The sequence below is a fragment of the Bos taurus genome, chromosome 18 (genome assembly GCF_002263795.3).
Source record: "Bos taurus isolate L1 Dominette 01449 registration number 42190680 breed Hereford chromosome 18, ARS-UCD2.0, whole genome shotgun sequence".
NCBI lineage: Eukaryota > Metazoa > Chordata > Mammalia > Artiodactyla > Bovidae > Bos > Bos taurus.
This window is the reverse complement of record NC_037345.1, coordinates 51808882-51828554: the sequence shown is the minus strand read 5'-3', so window position 1 is coordinate 51828554 and position 19673 is coordinate 51808882. Positions and strand designations below refer to the sequence as shown.

Here is a 19673-nt window from a genome sequence, read left to right as displayed (position 1 = left end):
ACTTAGCGTTCTATGGCTGAGAGATGAATCACGTGACCGCAGCTCGCTGCAAGGGAGTGTGGGAAAGGCGGTCTCGCCAAGTGCCCAGAAAGCAGAAAACGTTTGTGGAAGACGGCGAGCACGCTCTGCCACTTCATCCAAGAACCTTCACAAAGAGGACTTTAATTATAATCATAGCTCTGCTTCCTGAGCGCTTCCTGAGTGCCAAATGCCAGTCCAAGAGCTTTATGTATTCAGTGTATTGACTCAGAAAAGTTGTGCATCTAGGAACACACAAAAATAGAACCTTAATTATAATTACAGCTGCTGTTTTCCCATCACTTAACAGAGTGCTGCATTTTATTTGCATGAGATCATCAGGCCCTTAGAATAACTCTGCAAGGTAGGGACTGTGAGCCATTAATTCACTTAACAAATATCTTTTCAATTCTTGGCTGTGTGCTAAGCATTGAGAACACACCAGTGAATGAGATAAAATCCTTGTGTTCATGGAGCTTACCTGGAAGTGAGAAGGGGCCCCTGGTGGGGACAGATAGTAAACAAGAAACGGACGAGAAAGGCGTAACGTGCTTGATGGTGCTGAGCACTGGGGAGGAGACTAGAGCAGAGAAGAGAGCAGTTTTAAATAGTGACGTCACCTCCGTGAGGTGAAGAGAGACCAGAGAAGGGGAGGGAGGGAGCCTGGCGCTGCGGTGGGAGGAGCCTTCTAGGTGAGGGTGTGGGGCATCAAGGAGGCCAGAGTGGCTGGAGGGATGAGGTCAGAGTTGGGAGTAGAGGGCCAGCTCGTGACAGCCGTGTGGAAACACCAGCTCTCGCTCTGAGACGGGAAATACTAATTCCCAGAAGCTTGGCGTCAAAGCTTCTTTGAAAATAGAACCTTAATTATAATAATAGCTACCATTTACTGTGTGCCAAGCTCTGTTCTAAGGCGCTTTACATGTGTTAACTCACAGAAGCTTGGCAACTAAGAACCCTCAAGAATAGAATCTGAATTACCATAATGGCTCACGGCTGACCAGACCCTGAGCTAAGCACTCTATAGGGATGATCACATCGGATCCTTTATGAGGTAGGGACCGTTATTTATGCCCATTCATTCAATACTGATGTATTGAGCACGCAGGTGATACAGGTACTATTTGGGGAGCGGGGAACAGAGTGGTAAACACAATGAATAAAAATTTCTGCCTTTGCGGTGGTTATAACAGTGAAAACAGATACTTGAATATTTAAGCAAAATGTATAGAATAGGCATTTCCTTGATGGTCGAGTGGCTAAGACTGCACTCCCAACGCAGGGGGCCCAGTTTGAATCCCTGGTCAGGGGACTAGATCCTACATGCTGCAACGGAAAGAACCCGAAAGCCACAACTAAGACTGAGTATGGCCAAAACAAACAACAACAAAAAAAGGTATAGAATGTTAGCAGGTTATAAGTGCTGTGGAGGAAAAAAGAGAAGAGGAATGGGAGGCTTTTGTGTGTGTGAAGCAGTTTCAAATGAGGTAGTCAGGGAAGGCTTCACTAAGAAGGTGACATCAGAGGAGACCTAGATGGGGAGGAGCGGGCCCTGTGGCTGTGGGGACAGCAGGTGCAAAGGCCCTGCTTGGGATGCTCATGGCAGGGCACCTGGGGCGAGAGGCTGTTGCTGAGGAAGGCAGTGGGGAGACTGGTGGGAGCGTAGGGGCGGAGGGCCACGTCACATAGGGCGTAATACCGGCTTTGACTTTCTCTCCATGTCTGTCTTCGTAATCCTTAGAACTACAGGGGCCATGATCATGACATTTTGCAGCTGGAGCACAGAGAGGTTGAGTAATCTGCTAGAGGTCACATAGCTAGAAAGAAGCAGAAGCTAGGTTTGAATTCAGACAACTGGCTGCAGGGCACACATTCTTAGCCACTAAGCCACACACCAGAAATGGCTGTCCATAGCCATCATCTGACTTGCAGGAGTGCATTTGGTCTCCAGAGTTACTGAGGTTTTTAAAATCATGTTGGTCAACAACATTGAAAAACTGGGCAGATCTGGAACAGAAATGGAAGTTTCCAGCATCCCTGTGAGATTGATGGCTGCACTCACAATCCCACGGGGTGACAGTTTGCTAGAGCTGAGTGGGGGTCACCTCCTATTAATGGGGCATTCCTTCCTGCATGCCCAGACCCCACCGTCTGGCATCTGGACCCCTCATACCCTGCTTGTGTCACCAATTTGTGGTACCTGCTTGGTCCCAAAAGATAATTTATGTTTTGATGTCTGTTACAGGATTATGACCAAAGCATCTTTCAAAACCCCATGCTGTTATCCTGGAAGCTCCGCATCTGACATTTATCCACTCTGAGACTTTCATAACCACTCTAGCTTAACATCAATGAGTCTCAGAATCATCAAAGCATTGGGTTGGCCAAAGAGTTCATTCACGTTTTTCCATAAGATGTTACGAGGGCTTTCCTGGTGGCTCAGTGTTAAAGAATCTGCTTGCTGTGCAGGAGACAAGAGTTCGATCCCTGGATCAGGAAGATCCTCTGGAGAAGGAAATGGCAACCCAGTCCAGTATTCTTGCCTGGAAAATCTCATGGACAGAGGAGCCTGTGGGGTCCCCAAAGAGTCGGACACAACTTAGCAACTAAACCACCACCACACAACCACTTCAGAATCTCAGTAGCTGAGCCAAGATGTTATGGAAAAATCCTAATGACCTTTTTGGCCAACTCAGTAGAAACTCGCAGCTCATTAAAACAACAGATGGATTTTATTTCCTGGGGCAGTATGCCTCAGCCCTATTCTGCCTTAAGACGGGGCTTTCTAAACACAGAAGTAGAGAATTACCCCTTCGTCAGCAAAAGTTCCTAAGGATCGTGAGAGACTGGGAATCAGGAGAACTGGTCTGCTGCCAGTGGAGTCCTTCAGTTCTTCAGAGCCTAGAGGAAATAGAGGCCAAGTGAGGAATTCCGGAGGATTCTGTACTGGGAGATGGTCACACAGGTACTAGAAAGCTAAGAGCACAAACTTAGGTTCAAAGTATGGTAACTGAGAAATTAGTGTCTGCAGGAAGCTCCCACATCTAGGACTGCGACGCAGAAAGAGAAGTACAATGGCCAGTGGGAGCCACATGTGTGGCTGGTACAGGGATCAGTGACCCCATAGCTCCTGCTTAAACCCTAAGTGGGGCACAGCGCTCTGGCTGAGTGAGGAGATACTGGAGCTTGAACTGCTGCTGGAGGGGCTCCAGCAGGACCCCTTCTTCCCTCTTTGACCTTCTTTCTGCCCTTAGGTCTTATGGGATGAAGTTAAGGAAGCCAGCTCTCCAGGGAGTCTGGGAAGTACAGCTGCCAAAAGCCCAGGCTGACAGAACAGCGTGGAAGGGTGGGCTGAGGCTGAGAGCGAAGTAAGCCAGTAGGCAGTCAAGGAGTTCTTTATGGAGCTGCCATGGTAAGCGCTATCCTAGGTGCTGAGGATGAAGCCATGAGGAAGATGCAACACTCACCCTCAGGAGCTCGGATTCCAGAGGAAGGACACAGGTGATGATATAAACACAGGAGTTACAGTTCCAAGTGGTGAAGTGTGCTGGAAGAAACTGAATCAGGGCAAGGGTTGGAGGTGCTGTTGTAGCCAAGGAGGACCTCTCTGAGGTGGCAGGCATCGAGACCTGAGTAACAAGGAGGCAGCCTGGCAAAGTTCTGGGTAAGACGAAGCAGAGAGTGCAGAGGCTCTGAGGCAGGTGTCAGCCTGGCCAGTGTGGCTGGAGTGTAGGGAAGATGACAGCTCCATCCCTGGAGCTGGGACTGCTTTGGGGGCTGGGGCCTTGGCACTGTTGGGTGTTGTGGTCCTGGTTAAGGTCTTTCAGTGTTACTTACAGGATGCCATTGGAGGGTGAGTCTTTTTTTTTCCCCTCCCAAACTACTACTCTTAGACCTGAGCATGCAGGCACTTTACCCCAGGTCTGCACCTCAGAAAGTCTTTTTCTTTTTTTTTTAATATTTATTTATTTGGCTGTGCTGGGTCTTAGCTGCAGCATGTGGGATCTAGTTCCACATTCAGGGATCAAACCCAGGCTCCCTGCATTGGGAGCATAGTCTTAGCCACTGGACCACCAGGGAAGTGCCCCATTGGAGGGTTTTTAATGAGTGATGTAAGCTGATTTCCATATACACAAGGGGTGGTTTGTAGTAAACAGACGGGGAGGCGAGGGTGGGGGGAGCAGGAATAACAGGAGAACCTGCCTCCTGGCTTCTTGCTCTGCCAGCATGGGGTCCCCTCTCCTGGTCCAAGATGGCTGGAGACCATGTCCACATTCCAGGTGGGAAGGTGAAGGGAAAGTAGGTTCCTTTCTGAAGCTTGAAGACTCTACCCAAGAATTTAGTCAGAACTGTATCATATGGCCACATCTAGCTGCAAGGAAATGTGGGAGATGCTGTCTTTGTAGCCAGCATATGCCTAGCTAAAAACTGGGAGATGGCTCAGTCTCTGTGGGCTTTCAAAATATCCCTCAGTTCAAACAGAGTCTGTGATTATTTTGTGCAAAGCACTGACCATTGTTTCTGGGGCAGAGCAGGTAATGTGAGGGAGTAACACTGGCCCAGTGGAACTCAGCCCAGAATGGGACCTTTTCAGAGCTGAAAATAGGATCTTAATGGAATATCTCCCAGTGCTGGCCAAATACAACAGGAAACAGAAGGAATCTCTGTTTGACTCCAAACCAGTTCCCCTACAGGGCCAGCTGTAGCACCCCACCCCCCTGTGCCCTTCTGTTCTCTGGGAATTCCTGCTTGAAAGCCAGAGTTCTGTGCTTAGACAGTTTAATGTGGACCTTTTGTTTTTTAATCTTTTGACTACATTGTGAGGCATGTGGGATCTTGATTCCCCAACCAGGGATTGAAAACCCATGTCCCCTGCATTGAAAGTGCAGAGTCTTAACCACTGGGCCGCCAGGGAAGTCCCACGGATCTTTTGTTTTTAGATACTATTTCTGTTAGTTTATTCATGCCATGTCACCTACACATATAGAAAATAATCCATGACCAGAATGGTACATAAAATTATTTAAATAGTTAAGTCATCCGGAGAAGGCAATGGCACCCCACTCCAGTACTCTTGCCTGGAAAATCCCATGGACAGAGGAGCCTGGTAGGCTGCAGTCCATGGGGTCGCTAAGAGTTGGACATGACTGAGCGACTTCATTTTCACTTTTCATTTTCATGCACTGGAGAAGGAAATGGCAACCCACTCCAGTGTTCTTGCCTGGAGAATCCCAGGGACGGGGGCGCCTGGTGGGCTGCCATCTATGGGGTCACACAGAGTTGGACACGACTGAAGTGACTTAGCAGCAGCAGCAGCATCTGGAGAGAAGGGGGTCAGAGCTGTCCAATGCCGTGGCCCCTCCTTGAGTGGGAAAGACTGGCAGGGGGGTGGGAAGAGACACTAGCTCAGATTGCAACCCCCACATGACTCAGTACAGACTGACTTTGCTGTCCCATCCCCAAAGGCCCAAGTCGCTCCATGTGTGGGACCTGTGCTGTGGTGGCCTTACAGGTGGGCAATGCCTTACCTTCCCTGCCCTCAGTCAGGCCCAAATCCAGTCACTCGGCTCCTACAGCCCCACAGCATCCATCTGAGATGAATTAAAGGTGGTTACACAATCTGCAGCTAGTTGCAATTTCAAACTATTTAATTGGGGATGAGGGAGATACAAATAACAGTTTTCCCTCTTTCCTGTTAATTTCTTTTTAAAACAATAGATCTCATTATTGTCTGATTTGACTGGTTTCCCTGAAGGCTTTTGTGTCCTCCAGAGACTGAAGCTCCAAATGAGCATCTTCTGGGTCCTGTTTATCAGGAGTCCTGTGCCTTTCCAGGGAGGAAAGTCCAAGGCTCCCATCCCATATCAGACATGCATCCCACCAGCCAGAGCTCCCATGGCCCTGGGGCGGGTGTAAGCTACTCTCAGAGCTCCCCACGCGCATGCCGGATGTAGTGTTGATGCAGCCCTGCTTCCTGGGCAAAGTCCTGACCACACTCGGTGCAGGCAAAGGGGCCAGGAAGGGTGCGGGCCTCGTGTGCCTGGCGATGCCGCCTCAGAGAAGCAGCCTGCCCGAAGGTCTTGCCACAGTCGGGACAGGGGAAGGTGGGCGGTGTGGTGATGGGTGCAGCCGGCTGGGAGGGCCTGGCCACTGGACCGTGGCCGCGCTGGTGGGTGATCAGGGCCTTGGAGGAGGGGAAGGATCGGGCGCAGGTGAAGCAGATGAAGAGGACCCCCTGCAGCTTCTGGGCCACGAAGTCCGCTGGGTGCTCCCGCTTCATGTGGCGCTCCTGGAACTTGGAATCGGCGAAGGTGATGAGGCAGCGGGTGCACTGCAGGGCCCCCAGGTGGCCTGAGGATGTGGGGGAGAGGTTGGTAGAGGCCAGCAGGTGTGGCGAGGGCCTCTCCCAGCCCCAGAATCATGCCGACAACCAGCATGCAGGACTCGCTCTGTGCCAGGTGCTATGCCAGGCCTGGACGGCAGCCTTACTGGACCTGTTTTGTGAATGAGCAGACCGGGGCTGCAAAAGGTTGGGCAACTTGCTGACTGTCATGAGGCTGGGAAGTGAAATGGTGGAGTCAGGGCTGGAACCCAGGCAGTCTGCCCTTCTGACAGCTGTATGATTAGGGCACAGCCTCTGGAGCCAGACTGCCTGGAACTGACTCCCCTGGCAAGTAAAAACTGTTTTCATCTGGAAAATGGGGTAATCACTATATTAGTATCCACCTCATAGGGTTGTTGGAAGGAATGAATGAATGAACTTATAAATAGTGTTTAGAATGGTGCTACACAATGGTTTGCAATCATTATTGTTGAGAAAGAAGAAACCCCACAGCCAGGGGCTGGCCTGGCACAGCTAGGCCTTGGCCTTCTCCTGGTGAGCATAAACAATTCCACAGAGCACTGTCAAACAAGGCCGTGCTGTGACTGGGGCGAATCAAGACCACGCCATGGTGCCGTTCTGAACACAGACAAAACGTGAACATTGTCTGGGCCACGAGAAATGGCCAGACAGCCCCTTGTCCTGGCTTACGTGAGTGCCTGCTGCTGCTTGGCCAGTCAGAGCTGGAGCGTTCCCTTGTTCCTCCCTCCTCCTAGGTCAGATTTATTAAGTGAGCCAGCCATCTAAGAACCCCTGCTTCCTGGCAGCCTCTATCGAGAGCAAAACCCCTTTCTTGAACCCTTCCCCAATGCACCTACCACAAGCCCAGATCCTATAATAAGTCCTTTCTTAGGAGATGCCCCCAGTGTATGTGCTTCCTCAGCACAATGAGCAATAAGCCCGATTTGCTCAACTCCACGTGTGTTCCTGGTGGTCTCCAGGAACTGGAGTGCTGACGCTGGCTTTCACTGTTATAAATACTTAACCTCTCTTTGCCTCAGTTCCCTCACTTCATATGAAAGTGATAATTATCAATTTCATAGAGTCTGTTAGGAGGACGGACTGAGACGTGTTAAAATCTTAGAATGCACCTAACATAATAAACATTCAGTAGAAGCTGTTGCTGTTCTCTGTCAAATTGGCTATCTTCATTAATATTAAGCTTTCCCCTTTTCTGCCATTAATCCTCATACCAGCCAGCCCTGTGAGGTGAGGAGTGGCTACCCCTTTGGACAGACAGGGAAACTGAGGTCCAAGGCACACTGAAAGTCTGGGGCAGGGTTGGGACTGGGGCTCACTGCTCTTCCCAGTCATTTCTCCTACTCCAAGCCTCTCTGGATGCCACTCTGCCTCTGAAGTGCATCCCTTTCATATTTTTGTGGACAGAGCAGGGAGCTCTGCTCCTTGTTACCTCTGAGGGTAACAAGGGTCGGGGTCCTGAGAGGCCAGATCAGGGACCATTAACAGTTCCTTCCTAACGAGTCAGTCCCCACAATGCTTTGAACACTGAGATGCTATAGAAATTCTTTTAGCATCACAGCTCCTGCAACCCACCCTCCTCTGGTCAGCGGTACTCACAGATGTCACCTCCCGGACTTCGGGAACTTCTCTCCTTGGACGAATCCTGCTGCTCCATGGTCTGTTTGGAGTGCCGGTCCTCCATGGTGACTGGGACCCCTCTGGTCAAGAGAGGAGCACGCATGGCAGAATAGTAAATCAAGTGAAGTCGCTAATCTATAGCCAAATTTAGAGGGCCCGCTAATCCTGTGATCTTTGACAGGCTTACTTTGCCAGTCTTTGACTTCCGTGACATAACATCTCTTTGAATTCTAACCTGATAGCTCTCACTAGAGACTTCAACCTTCCAGAAGACTCAACTCCTCAGCTGTGTGACTTCTCTTAGCGCCTTCTCACTTGCGTGAGACCTCTGACCTATGCCTGCTACATCAAACTAACTCCTGGAACACAGAGCCAGGGACCCCTGATCTTTGGACACCAGCCTCATCCCTTTCTCTCTCACCTGTCTTGAGGCAGGTAGTGGTACCCACTCTTTAGCCCGCCTCCTCCCGGGAGACATCTTTCTCTGACATCCCGAAACTCATTCCATCCTGAGACCCCGCTTCCCACGCGCGCTTTCAGCCGTTGTGACCCGCCGCCCCCAAGCACTGCCCTCGGCTCCCTCCCGAGGCCAGTAGCCCAGGTCTCGGCTTTTCTCCAAGACAGCAGAGGGGCTGCCTTTCGTTGCGCCTGTCAGTTGCTCGTCACAGCGCCGTCACCCGAAGGGAAACGGGGCAGGGCCCACCGAGTCTCAAAGTCCCGAGGCTTTCCACGGCCTTTCGCCTGATGAGCCTTTCGAAGCCCGGATCTTGGACTGCCATCCGACTGCAATGATGCAGTCCCACCAATTCGGTCCTCAAAATAACACGAGGGGTCCTTCCCTGCACTGGGGTGCGTAATGATGACGTTGCAAGCAACGCTCGCCTGACAGACCGGTGCTTACTGCGCAAGCGTGTTAGGCGCTTCTGGCGCGCACGCGCGTTGGCTCCCTCATTGTTCTAGGACCTGCGACCGCTGGTAGACGGGGAGCGCCCATCGGTCGTTCTGCGCAGGCGCCGCACAGGGCCGTCTCCCCGAGGTCAGGCTTTCAAGACACACCTCCTCCTAAAGGGAATGACGTCAGGTTAGAACCCCAGGAAAGCGTCTGGACGTCCCCGAATCCCGGCGCTCTAGCCTCTTAGGCCTCCGTCCCCGGACCCCAGAGCGGGGGCTTCTCAGGGGCAGACCAGCTGCTACCAACTGCGCCGTCCCTTGTGCTGGCTGTTGGCTCGGTTGGTGATTTGGAAGGGAGGAGTGAGGGGTTAAAAACATCTGTATCCCAGAGGGGGTTGGGAGCTGGAGGCCAATTTCTGAGTTTTTGAAGCGGAAAAGGAAAGCCATCCAGAAGGAGGGCGGACGGGACTCCCGGGTCCCTGGGGAATAGAGGCTGGGCGCCAGATTTCTGTCTGCCTGGGAGTGGTACCCGAGAACGAAAGAAAGGGACGGAATAATCGGCTGAAATGTGAGACCGAAGTAGGGAAGCTAGAAAAGAATAAGGTTGGGTGCTCCGTGACCCAGGTCTTCCTCTCTCCTTGCTTCCCAGCTATGCCTCCACCGAGAGGTGACGTGACCGTCTTATTCCTGGGGCCTCCGGGCTCCGGAAAATCTGCGCTGATTGCAGCGCTGTGCGACAGAGATGTGGAGACGGTCGAGATCCCCGACGGACGGCCGGATTCCGGGCTCCCCAGCCTGCGAGCTGCAGGCCCAGGCCTTTTCCTGGGCGAGCTGAGCTGCCCACCCGCAGAGCCGGGACCCTGGGCGGCGGAGGCCAACGTGCTGGTACTGGTGCTGCCAGGCCCCGAGGGCAATGAGGAGCCCTTGGCCCCGGCGCTGGGGGAGGCAGCACGGGCCGCCCTGGCCCGAGGGACCCCGCTGCTGGCTGTGCGTAATCTCCGACCCGAGGAGTCACAGAATGAAGCCCAGGCCCGGGATCAGACCGCGGCCCTGCTGGACAGCGCCGGGTTGGGCGCCGCGGCTCTCTTCGTGCCACGGACCGACTGCCTCAGCACCGACGGCTGCGAGGAGTTAGAGCGCCTGCGAGCGGCGCTGCGGAGCCAGGCCGAGGCGCTGCAGAGGTAAGCGCGGAGCTTCTGGGTGGGTGGAAGAGGCTGGAGCTTTATTTACTCTATGCCTCCACCCTAAGATGTTCTTTGAAGTCAGCCCGCAGCTTGGGACCAACCTTAAAGCGATGTCTGCTGAAAGCCCTGCTCCAGATCCTGCCCTTGAGTGCAGGTCATGAGCTCCACGAGGCCCCACCTCAAGCTAGCGCTCTGTGCTTTTGTCATCTAGCCCCCATCCAAGGATCAGCTGGAAGTCCCAGCCTGTCATCCAGCCTGCTCCTGCTAGCACTCTGAGCTCACAAGTCCCGCTACCCTGCCAGAATTCTAGGAGGGGCCCGGACCTAAAGCCCAAACACTGCCCCCAAGCCAAGGTGTGAAGGGGGGCTGCATCCAAACTCATGATCCCCGTGAAATTTGTACCCGAAGACTCCACTCTCCAGTCTTCACTTTCCTCCTCACCATCTGCTTGGTTCTCAAGGGATCGAAGTCTCCAGAGAGCCACACCCTCAGTGAGCTTTGTCGTTTAAGGGGCCCTCCCCCTCCCCCATTTCGTTTCTCTAATCCCCTCCCTTTTCTTTCTGTACCCACCCGCTGGCTATCTCCTGTCTTTTCTCCACTCCCCCCCCACCCCCGCCCCACCCTAAGCGGCCTGGTCTCCTTTTGTAGAGGTTGAAAGAGGTTGAAAGGGAGGGGCAGCAGCTCCAAGCCCACCACCCTTCTTTTTTCCTTAGCCCCACGCCCTTGCTAAGGCCCCACTGTTAAATGAGGCTTCTCCCCTCATTGGACTTTACACTCCTGCCAATGCCTCTGCTCAAGAAAGAGCGCCCTTGGTGACCTTGCCCACCTAGAGCATTTAGTCCATGATTTTCATTTAGTCCCTCAATCCATTCGGGATTCTTTTGCCCTAAGGCTCACTCTCTGTGAGTTTTGCCCCACTCAGCATGGCCTTTTCTTAATCCTGCAGGTCCTTTGGAAAGCCCAGCTCCCAAAGAGTGTAACCCCCCCGGGGAAGACTTAGCCGGTTCCCCATTTTCAGCTCTGTTGGAAGCCAGATTTCAACCCAGCAGTCCCTCCCTTACTTTAGGCAATGATGGAGACCTGGGTTCAGTCCCTGGGTTGGAAAATTCCCCTGGAGAAGGAAATGGCAACCCACTCCAGTATTCTTGCCTGGAAAACTCCATGGACGAAGGAGCCTGGTAGGCTACAGTCCATGGAATCGCGGAGTCGGACACGACTTAGCCACTTTACTCCCTTTCTTGCTTCAAACTCCACCTTGTCATTTTAGCCTGGTGGGACCCCCTAGGCTAGCTCTCCAGCCTCGAGCTCCTCTTCTGCCCTTGACCCTATCCCTCCCTGTCCCCGCAGGCTCCTTCCACCAGCTCAGGATGGCTTCGAGGTGTTGGGCGCTGCGGAGTTGGAGGCTGTGCGGGAGGCCTTTGAGACTGGGGGCCTGGAGGCGGCCCTGTCGTGGGTTCGGGCCGGCCTGGAGCGACTGGGCAGCGCACGCCTGGACCTGGCCGTGGCCGGTAGGGCTGACGTGGGCCTTGTGTTGAACGTGCTTCTCGGGTTAGATCCTGAAGATCCGGGTGCAGTGCCTGCTGCAGCACCTGCAGGGCCCACGCCCTACCCGACCCCAGAGCGCCCCAACGTGGTGCTCTGGAGCGTGCCTCTGAGCTCCGCGGACACCACCGTCGCCCCGTACCCGACCACCCACTACGACGCTCTCATCCTCGTCACCCCTGGGGCACCCACTGAGAAGGACTGGGCCCAGGTCCGGCCCTTGGTGCTACCAGATACACCATTGGTCTGTGTGCGAACAGACGGCGAGGGCGAGGACCCAGAGTCTCTGGAAGAAGAGGAAAAGGCAGAGAAGTCTGGCAGCGAGAGCTTAGAGAACGCAGACGGAGAGGGGTTTGAGAATGCCCGCAGTGATGGAAAGGAGAACCGCGGCCCCGGATTGCAAAAGGGAGGCAGTGGGGAAGGTTCAGAGGAAGCAGGCACGGAGAGTTTGCAGCCAGTGGGCGTCAGCACGAAGAAATCCGGCAGCGGGGACTCGGAGCGCGCGGCTGCCCTGAGCCCCGAGGACGAAACGTGGGAGGTGCTAGAGGAGGCGCCGCCGCCCGTGTTCCCGCTGCAGCCGGCCGGGCTCCCGGGGCTGTGCGAGTGGCTGCGGCGCGCGCTCCCCGCGGCCCAGGCGGGGGCGCTGCTGCTCGCGCTGCCGCCCGCATCTTCCCGCGCGGCCCGGACCAAGGCTGCTGCGCTGCGGGCCGGGGCCTGGCGGCCGGCCCTGCTGGCTAGCCTGGCGGCGGCGGCGGCCCCAGTCCCAGGGTTGGGCTGGGCGTGCGACGTGGCACTCCTGCGGGGTCAGCTAGCTGAGTGGCGGCGGGCGCTGGGGCTCGAACCCGCGGCGCTGGCCCGACGCGAGCGCGCGCTGGGCCTGGCTCCCGGGGAGTTGGCCAAGCGGACGCGCTTCCCGGGCCCGGTGACGCGAGCCGAAGTGGAGGCGAGGCTGGGCTCGTGGGCAGGCGAGGGCACCGCCGGGGGCGCGGCGCTGGGCGCACTCTCTTTCCTGTGGCCGGCGGGCGGCGCTGCGGCCACCGGGGGCCTGGGCTACCGCGCGGCGCACGGCGTCCTGCTGCAGGCGCTGGACGAGATGTGCGCGGACGCCGAGGCAGTGCTGGCGCCGCAGGTGCCTGCGCAGTGAAAGCTGGGCTGAGGGCTGGGGCTTCCTGGTGTGCCCTGGGCCCCAGCTGCCTGGCTCTGCCAGGGCCAGAGGACTCAAGACCCGGTGAGAGGGAGAGGGCACGGGGTCCAGACTCTAGCATGGGATGTCTGGGCCCTGAGATATCGCAGAGCAAGGGGTCCGCCAGTCAGAATCCTGGGTGCTTGAAGGGAATGAGGGCTCTGACTAGGGGTTGGAGTGGGTGACGTCTGGTCACCAGGATTCCTGGGTCCTGAAGGGAAACAGAGTTCTGAGGACGGGACTCTAATTTCTCTGGGGACCATCAAACTATGGAACTCCTCAAAGGAGTTGAGGGTTTGGACTCCTGGAAGGGGGCTATCTTGGTCTCTCAAGAGTAGAAACTAGATCTAATAGGTGTCTAGTCCCCCTGCGGAGGAGGAGGTGGACGCCCTGATTGCTGATGAAGGCGGTCTCCTTCACACTAGGGATTCTGACATGGAGGAGGGGTGGTCTGGGTTCCCCAGGGAGCTGAAATCCTTGGGCTTCTGAACCACAAAGGTATATAAGATCTAGGTTTCCGGGGGTGGGGGAAGGACGGTTCTCTGGACTCTCAGAATGCCTGGCTCCCCAGAGGGCTGAGGTCTTTGCTTTCTAATTCATGGGTGGTGGAAGGTATCCATGTAGAGGAGGGAATCGGGTGCTGTGTGAGAGAGCTGGAGACCCTGTGGTCTTGGGAAACGGAGGGGTGTAATATCTGCCCCTCCAGAAGCTTGGGGGCGCAGATTTCTTTCCCCGCTGTTGTGAGGAGGATGATACCACAAAACACGAGAGGAAGCAAGAGTGTTCTGGGCATGGTTGGGCTGGGGAGTAGCCAGAGACCAGGAATGAGGCTTTCTGACTGTGGAAGGGCGGGAACCCATCCCTCAGAGGGAACTCCCCAGAATCCCTAATGGATTTAGATCCTGGTGGCTCCCCTCCTCTGAGTTTGACTGGAAGGGGATGTGACTGACCCCATTTTCAGGTGCTGGGCAATTGTGGGGCTCTCTGGGGACTCTATCCCGCTCTCCCTTAGGGGTTTCTATCGTTCTTGGTCTTGGTTTCTTCTGTCATTAAGCCTGAACCGTTTCTGGCCTTGCTATTTTGTATACCCGCCTTTTGGGAAACACAGCCGTACTGCTGGACTAATCCAAACACTTCCGTGTGGCTACCTCAGGTGTCCCCAAGAGAGACACAGAGAAGGCCTCAGTGAGCCAGGGGCCCACAGAACAGCCGGGCAGGTGTTCCAGCCCATGGGAATGTGTCTCAGGGAGGCAAAGGCAGAAACCACAGTGCCTGGGATGTTCTAGGCTGCCAGCTACCAGTAGAGGAGAAGCGACAAGTCACAAAACTCTTTAATGCCAAAAAGAGAGAGAACGGGGCGGGGTGGTGGTTGGGGGATGGAGCGCAGCTGAGAGGCCATCCAGCAGAATCTCTGTTACGTTAGATGGGGAAAGCAAAGCACAGAGAGGGCAGGCTCTAGGCCCAACAGCACACGGCAAGATTCCTCCCTGCCTCTTTTCATTTCCTGCCCCCTCTCATCCTCATCTTCCTTCTGATGCTTGAGTGGGTCAGCTGGGGTCATGCCTCAGGACCTTTATAGTTTCCGTTATTTCTGCCCAGAATGCTCTGCTCCCAGATCTACTTGCCAATCAGATCTCAGCACAAATGTCCCCTCAAGAGGGACCTTTCCTGACCATTATAACCGAAGTAGCTCACACCCAACCCTTATTTTCATCTCCACTGAGTTTTTTTTTTTTCCTTTTCCTTGCAGCAATTATGATTTTAGAAAATTATTTATTTACCTGTGTATTGGCTGTTATCCCTGTGCGGTACCCTCAGCCCCTCAAATAGTGCCTGACATACAGAAGGTGCTTAGTAAATATTTAATTCATTAATCAGTGGCAGAACTAGGGCTGGGATTTAGGTCGTCAGCCTCTTGCCCCGAGGCAGGGAAAAGGTGGGAGATGGAGGAGGAACAAGCATCTCCTAGGAGAGGAGACACCTGTCGGAGGTCAGGGGGCCCGGGCAGCCAGCACGGCTTTGCCATGTCATTCTGGGTGACCGGAGCCAGTGCCTTGTGTTCCCACCCGTGAAATGAAAGGGCTGGAGAATGAGCATAAACACTTTCGAGACCCTATTTCCTTTGACAGCTGAAGATAAGCGTAACCAGTCTGAGGGGCAGGTAGCTAAGGGGTGGTACCCCCAGGTCTCACTAGAATTCCCACCACTGGCACAATTTGTCCCATCGAAGTTGAGGTAGCCCAGATAGGGGGAAGCACTTCGCACTATACTGAATGGCTCCAGGCACTGTCCTCAAAGCTCTTTCGGCCTTAGGAAAATGTTCCTCATCCATCTCTATGATACCCAGCACAACACTGTCTCCCCACTTCAACTGTGGTTCAAGCCTCTGCATCAAGCCTGCATGCCATGGGCAGAAACAGGAACACACAGAACAGCTAGTCCAGTAGAAACAGAACATCAGCCACATGTTTCGTCACTCAGTTGTGTCTGACTCTGCAACCCCAGGGACTGCGGCCAACCAGGCCCTTCTGTCCGTGGAATTTTCCAGACAAGAATATTGGAGTGGGTCTCCGTTTCCTTCTCCAGGGGATCTTCCGGACCCAGGAATTGAACCTGCATCTCATGCATTGGCAGGTAGGTTCTTGGCCCCTAAGCCACCTGGGAAGCTCATGAGCCACACAAGTAGCTTCAAGTATTCTAGTAGCCACATTGAAAAAGGAAAAGGGAACAGATACAGATGACACCAATTCTAACGTCTCACATCAATATATCCAAAATATTTCAACATTAATCAATATAGGAAAGAACTTTTTTATGCTACGTCTTTGAAATCTCGGGTGTATTTCTGTAGCACATCTCAATTCACATGATGAATTTTCATCAGAAATACTCGACCTCTATTTAGATTTCATGAAACTTACATTTGAAGAAGTCGTTTCCTATACCCACGCTGTCCCAGTGATGTTGAATAGTTTTCCAATAATGAAGATGAGAAGCATTTTCTAAATTAATGAGAAGTAAGTTGCAGGTAAACTTTTCCCCTGGTTCACCACAAACATGGTGAGTAGACACAGCACTGGAGAAAAAAAACAACCTTAGTATCACCAGGAATTCTGTCTGCATTGCCCGAGGGCCAGACAGCCCTTTGACTATAAGGGTGGCCTTTTGCAAGTGAGTCAGCAAGTGGAATCTACCCGCAGGGTTGTCCTGAGCATTCCACGCAGACACGTTTGTACCCTGTTCTCTCTTGTGTACAGTAATAGGCTTGCAGCCCCTCCTGGAAGCCCTCAAACATTAGTCTCATCCCCGTGCCTTTGCTCAGGGTGCCACCTCTCTGACACCATCTCTGACTTGGACCTGTCTGACATCTCTACCCTATGCTTCTCTGCCCTCCCGCCAAGGGGACTCCTGCCTAAGATTGAGAAAGCAAGACCCAGTTTTGTTTTCTTGTGTCACTGTCCCTCGTAGAGTGTGCTGATTGTGTTTAAGTAGTTGTATTTTGGCACCCTTGGGGGTCAACGACTGTCTTTTGGGAGTGGTTGCCTTTTAAATCATGACTTCTAAAGGGATTGAACTTTAGGCTCTGGAAGCAGTAAGCTGCCAGCGAGGCATCGGTCTCTGGGCGCATCCAAACAGAAAAGACTGAAGACTCACTTGTGGAGGGACAACTGGCTGCCTTCAGGGTGAGCCTACATGGCATCTGCAGGCTGGAAGGCCCTTGAAGGCAGAAATTCTAGGAAACCTTTGATGAATCTTGGTGTTGCCATTGCCAGAAGCAGAGGAGGAACAGAGCCTCATCAACTTAGATGAATTTCCTACTTGTCTGGATAATGATAGACTTGTGTCATTGAGATGAGGAACCATGAAGCCGGGAGACTCAAGGGTGGGTTGACCTGTGTGTGGTGCTTTTTGGAGGAGTGAATAAAAAAGTAGAAATTCCATTGTGTGTCTGTTCATTGCTGGTTTGAGAGGAGGGGGAAGATGCTTGGGATTCTAACTATCAACTGGAAGCCTAGACCCCTGTGTCTGATGGAGAAGGGGTCCAACGGTGAGGCCTCCTGGGTCCCTGGAGAGGAGGGATGGTGGGGATGTGTGCAGGATAGAATTCCCTGGGCTGCAGTCCAGTGACTTTGAGTTTTACCACTCTGGAGGAGATGGGGTGGCCTAATAATTGTTTAACCTTGGGGGCTGTGATAGTAAACCTCTTAACTCTAGAACTAGCATGGCCCATTAATGCCCCCAGTCTGTTCAGCATTTCTGCAGCCATGGCCTTGGATAGACCCTTCTGACTTTAGACCTGGTCTTTGGATCTGCTTGACTACTGGACTCACAGCAAATGTGATGCAAGCAGAAGCTTGGCAAGTGCTCATGGATTGGGATGATCTCTCTTGCTGCCCTGGGGACCCCTGCCACCATGACCACATGGGGAAGTGCAGGCTAACCTGCACGGCAATTAGATAACATGTGGCTGAGTCAGCCAGGACACCCCAATTAGTGTTGGCCCTCTGAAAGAGAGCTGCCTAGCTGACCGGCAGCTGAACCATCCTCCAGCTGATCCTAGACCAAATTGCCAACCCATGGAATGAGGTAAATACAAGACAATTATTCTAGAGGCTTCTCTGGTGGTCCAGTGGTTATGAATCTGCCTTGCAATGCAGAGGATTGAAGTTCAATCCCTGGGGGGTAACTTAAGTTCCCAGATGCCACTGTTCATCTGATCCTGGGAGCTACAACTAGAGTGTCCATGTGCCACAAAAGGGATCTTGCATGACTCTGCGCTGCCCATGCAGGGGGCCCAGATTTGATCCCTGGTCAAGGAACTAGATCCTACATACCACAACTAAGAGTTCACATGCTACAGCTAAAGGTTTCAAATACCATCACTAAAGACTCCACACGCCAGAACGAAGACCTGGTACAGCCAAACAAATTTTCTTTAAAAAGTAATTAAATTTACGTAAACCAAATAAATAAGTTTTCTTTAAAAAAAAAGAAAAAGAATCTGCCTTGCAATGCAGGGAATTCAAGTTCAATCCCTAGTTGGGGAACTAAGATCCCACATGGCGCAGAGCAACTGAGCCTGTGAGCTGCAGCTACAGAGTCCATGCTCTGCAATGAAGATCCTGCAAGAGTCGATGGAGGCCTTGTGAGCTGCAACTAAGACCCAATACAACCAAGTAAATAAAACTATATAAATATGTTTATATAGGCAATTACTCTAAGTGAGGTTTGGAGGGGCTTGTTATATAGCAAAGGATGGATAACTGATACAGGTGTGTCCCCTCTCTGAGATGTGGTCTCTTTCTCCCTCTCAACAGGACCCAGTGATTAAAATCTTAACCTCTGCCACCTTTTAGCTGCATGGTGATGTCCAATGTGATGTTCCTTCTCAGAACCTCAGGTTTTTCTGAAAACAGGGTTGAGAATAATAGTGCCTATCACAAGGAGTAGTTGTGAAGATAAAGTGGATCATTTTCAGTTCATGACCCTAAGAGATCATGTTGGTTACGAAACTTGTCTGGCAGGGGTGGGGGTGGGGCCAAAGGGGGCCAGACTGCTCTTCTTCCGCCTCTCCCCCTGGGGTTCACTAGGGCCATGGAAGGAGGAGCATCCTTCCCTACTCTACTGAGGTTGGCTTTAAACCATATGATTTACTTTACTCCATGGAATGTTAGCATCCCCAACCTCCTCAGGGACCTTTGGTGCACTTGGGTTTTCTGTCCCTGTCATCTGCCATGAGAAAGATATTAGCCAGGGAGCCACAGATCCCAGAAGACTGAAACCCCATGGAGGAGAACTAGAGTCCCTCTCCCAAACTGGAGCGAAACCCACCAGTTCAGAACCTGAAACAGAGCCGCCCCAGATACCTACAAACCAGAGGAAGCAGAATGCATTTTGTTACAAGTCTCAGTTTGGGGATGGTTTGTTATACAACATTATCATAGCGTTAATTGACTAATGTTCTTGTTCAGTCGCTCAGTTGTGTCCAACTCTTTGCATCATCGTGGACTGCAGCACTCCAGGCATCCCTGTCCTTCACCATCTCCAGGAGCTTGCTCAACTCATGTCCATTGAGTCACTGATGCCATCAAACCATCTCATCCCCTGTTGTCCCTTTCTCCTCATGCCTTCAATCTTTCCCTGCATCAGAGTCTTTTCTAGTGAGTCAGTTCTTCACATCAGGTGACCAGTGTATTGAGACTTCAGCATGAGTCCTTCCAATGAATATTCAGGGTTGATTACCTTTAGGATTGACCGGTCTGATCTCCTTGCAGTCAAGGGACTCTGAAGAGATTTTTCCAATCAGATCAGATCAGTCGCTCAGTCATGTCCGACTCTTTGAGACCCCATGAATCACAGCACGCCAGGCCTCCCTGTCCATCACCAACTCCCAGAGTTCACCCAGACTCACGTCCATCGAGTCAGTGATGCCATCCAGCCATCTCATCCTCTGTCGTCCCCTTCTCCTCCGGCCCCCAATCCCTCCCAGCATCAGAGTCTTTTCCAATGAGTCAACTCTTCGCATGAGGTGGCCAAAGTACTGGAGTTTCAGCTTTAGCATCATTCCTTCCAAAGAAATCCCAGGGCTGATCTCCTTCAGAATGGACTGGTTGGATCTCCTTGCAGTCCAAGGGACTCTCAAGAGTCTTCTCCAACACCACAGTTCAAAAGCATCAATTCTTCGGCGCTCAGCCTTCTTCACAGTCCAACTCTCACATCCATACATGACCACAGGAAAAACCATAGCATTGACTAGACGAACCTTTGTTGGCAAAGTAATGTCTCTGCTTTTGCATATGCTATCTAGGTTGGTCATAACTTTCCTTCCATGGAGTAAGCATCTTTTAATTTCATGGCTGCAGTCACCATCTGTAGT

The 19673-nt window shown here is 52.8% G+C and overlaps 2 protein-coding genes across 6 annotated transcripts; one reads left to right on the top strand and one right to left on the bottom strand.

The window, feature by feature from the left end:
* Positions 1–5642: 5642 nt before the first annotated feature.
* On the bottom strand, positions 5643–8857 carry ZNF576 (zinc finger protein 576). Of its 2 annotated transcripts, XM_005219345.3 has the most exons (3): positions 8418–8857; positions 7976–8076; positions 5643–6366 (listed from the first exon to the last, which is right to left on the bottom strand). In XM_005219345.3, exons 2-3 carry the CDS (start codon positions 8058–8060, stop codon positions 5939–5941), a joined length of 513 nt encoding a protein of 170 aa, XP_005219402.1. In that variant the 5' UTR covers positions 8061–8076; positions 8418–8857; the 3' UTR covers positions 5643–5938. The 2 variants fall into 2 exon arrangements, with proteins under 2 accessions (XP_005219402.1, NP_001069901.1); NM_001076433.1 differs by lacking the exon at positions 8418–8857 and having other exon boundaries at positions 5646–6366; positions 7976–8156.
* Positions 8858–8946: 89 nt separating this feature from the next.
* Positions 8947–16737, top strand: IRGQ (immunity related GTPase Q). Of its 4 annotated transcripts, none has more exons than XM_005219349.3 (3): positions 8947–9032; positions 9537–10068; positions 11419–16737. In XM_005219349.3, exons 2-3 carry the CDS (start codon positions 9539–9541, stop codon positions 12755–12757), a joined length of 1869 nt encoding a protein of 622 aa, XP_005219406.2. In that variant the 5' UTR covers positions 8947–9032; positions 9537–9538; the 3' UTR covers positions 12758–16737.
* The last annotated feature ends 2936 nt before the right edge of the window (positions 16738–19673 follow it).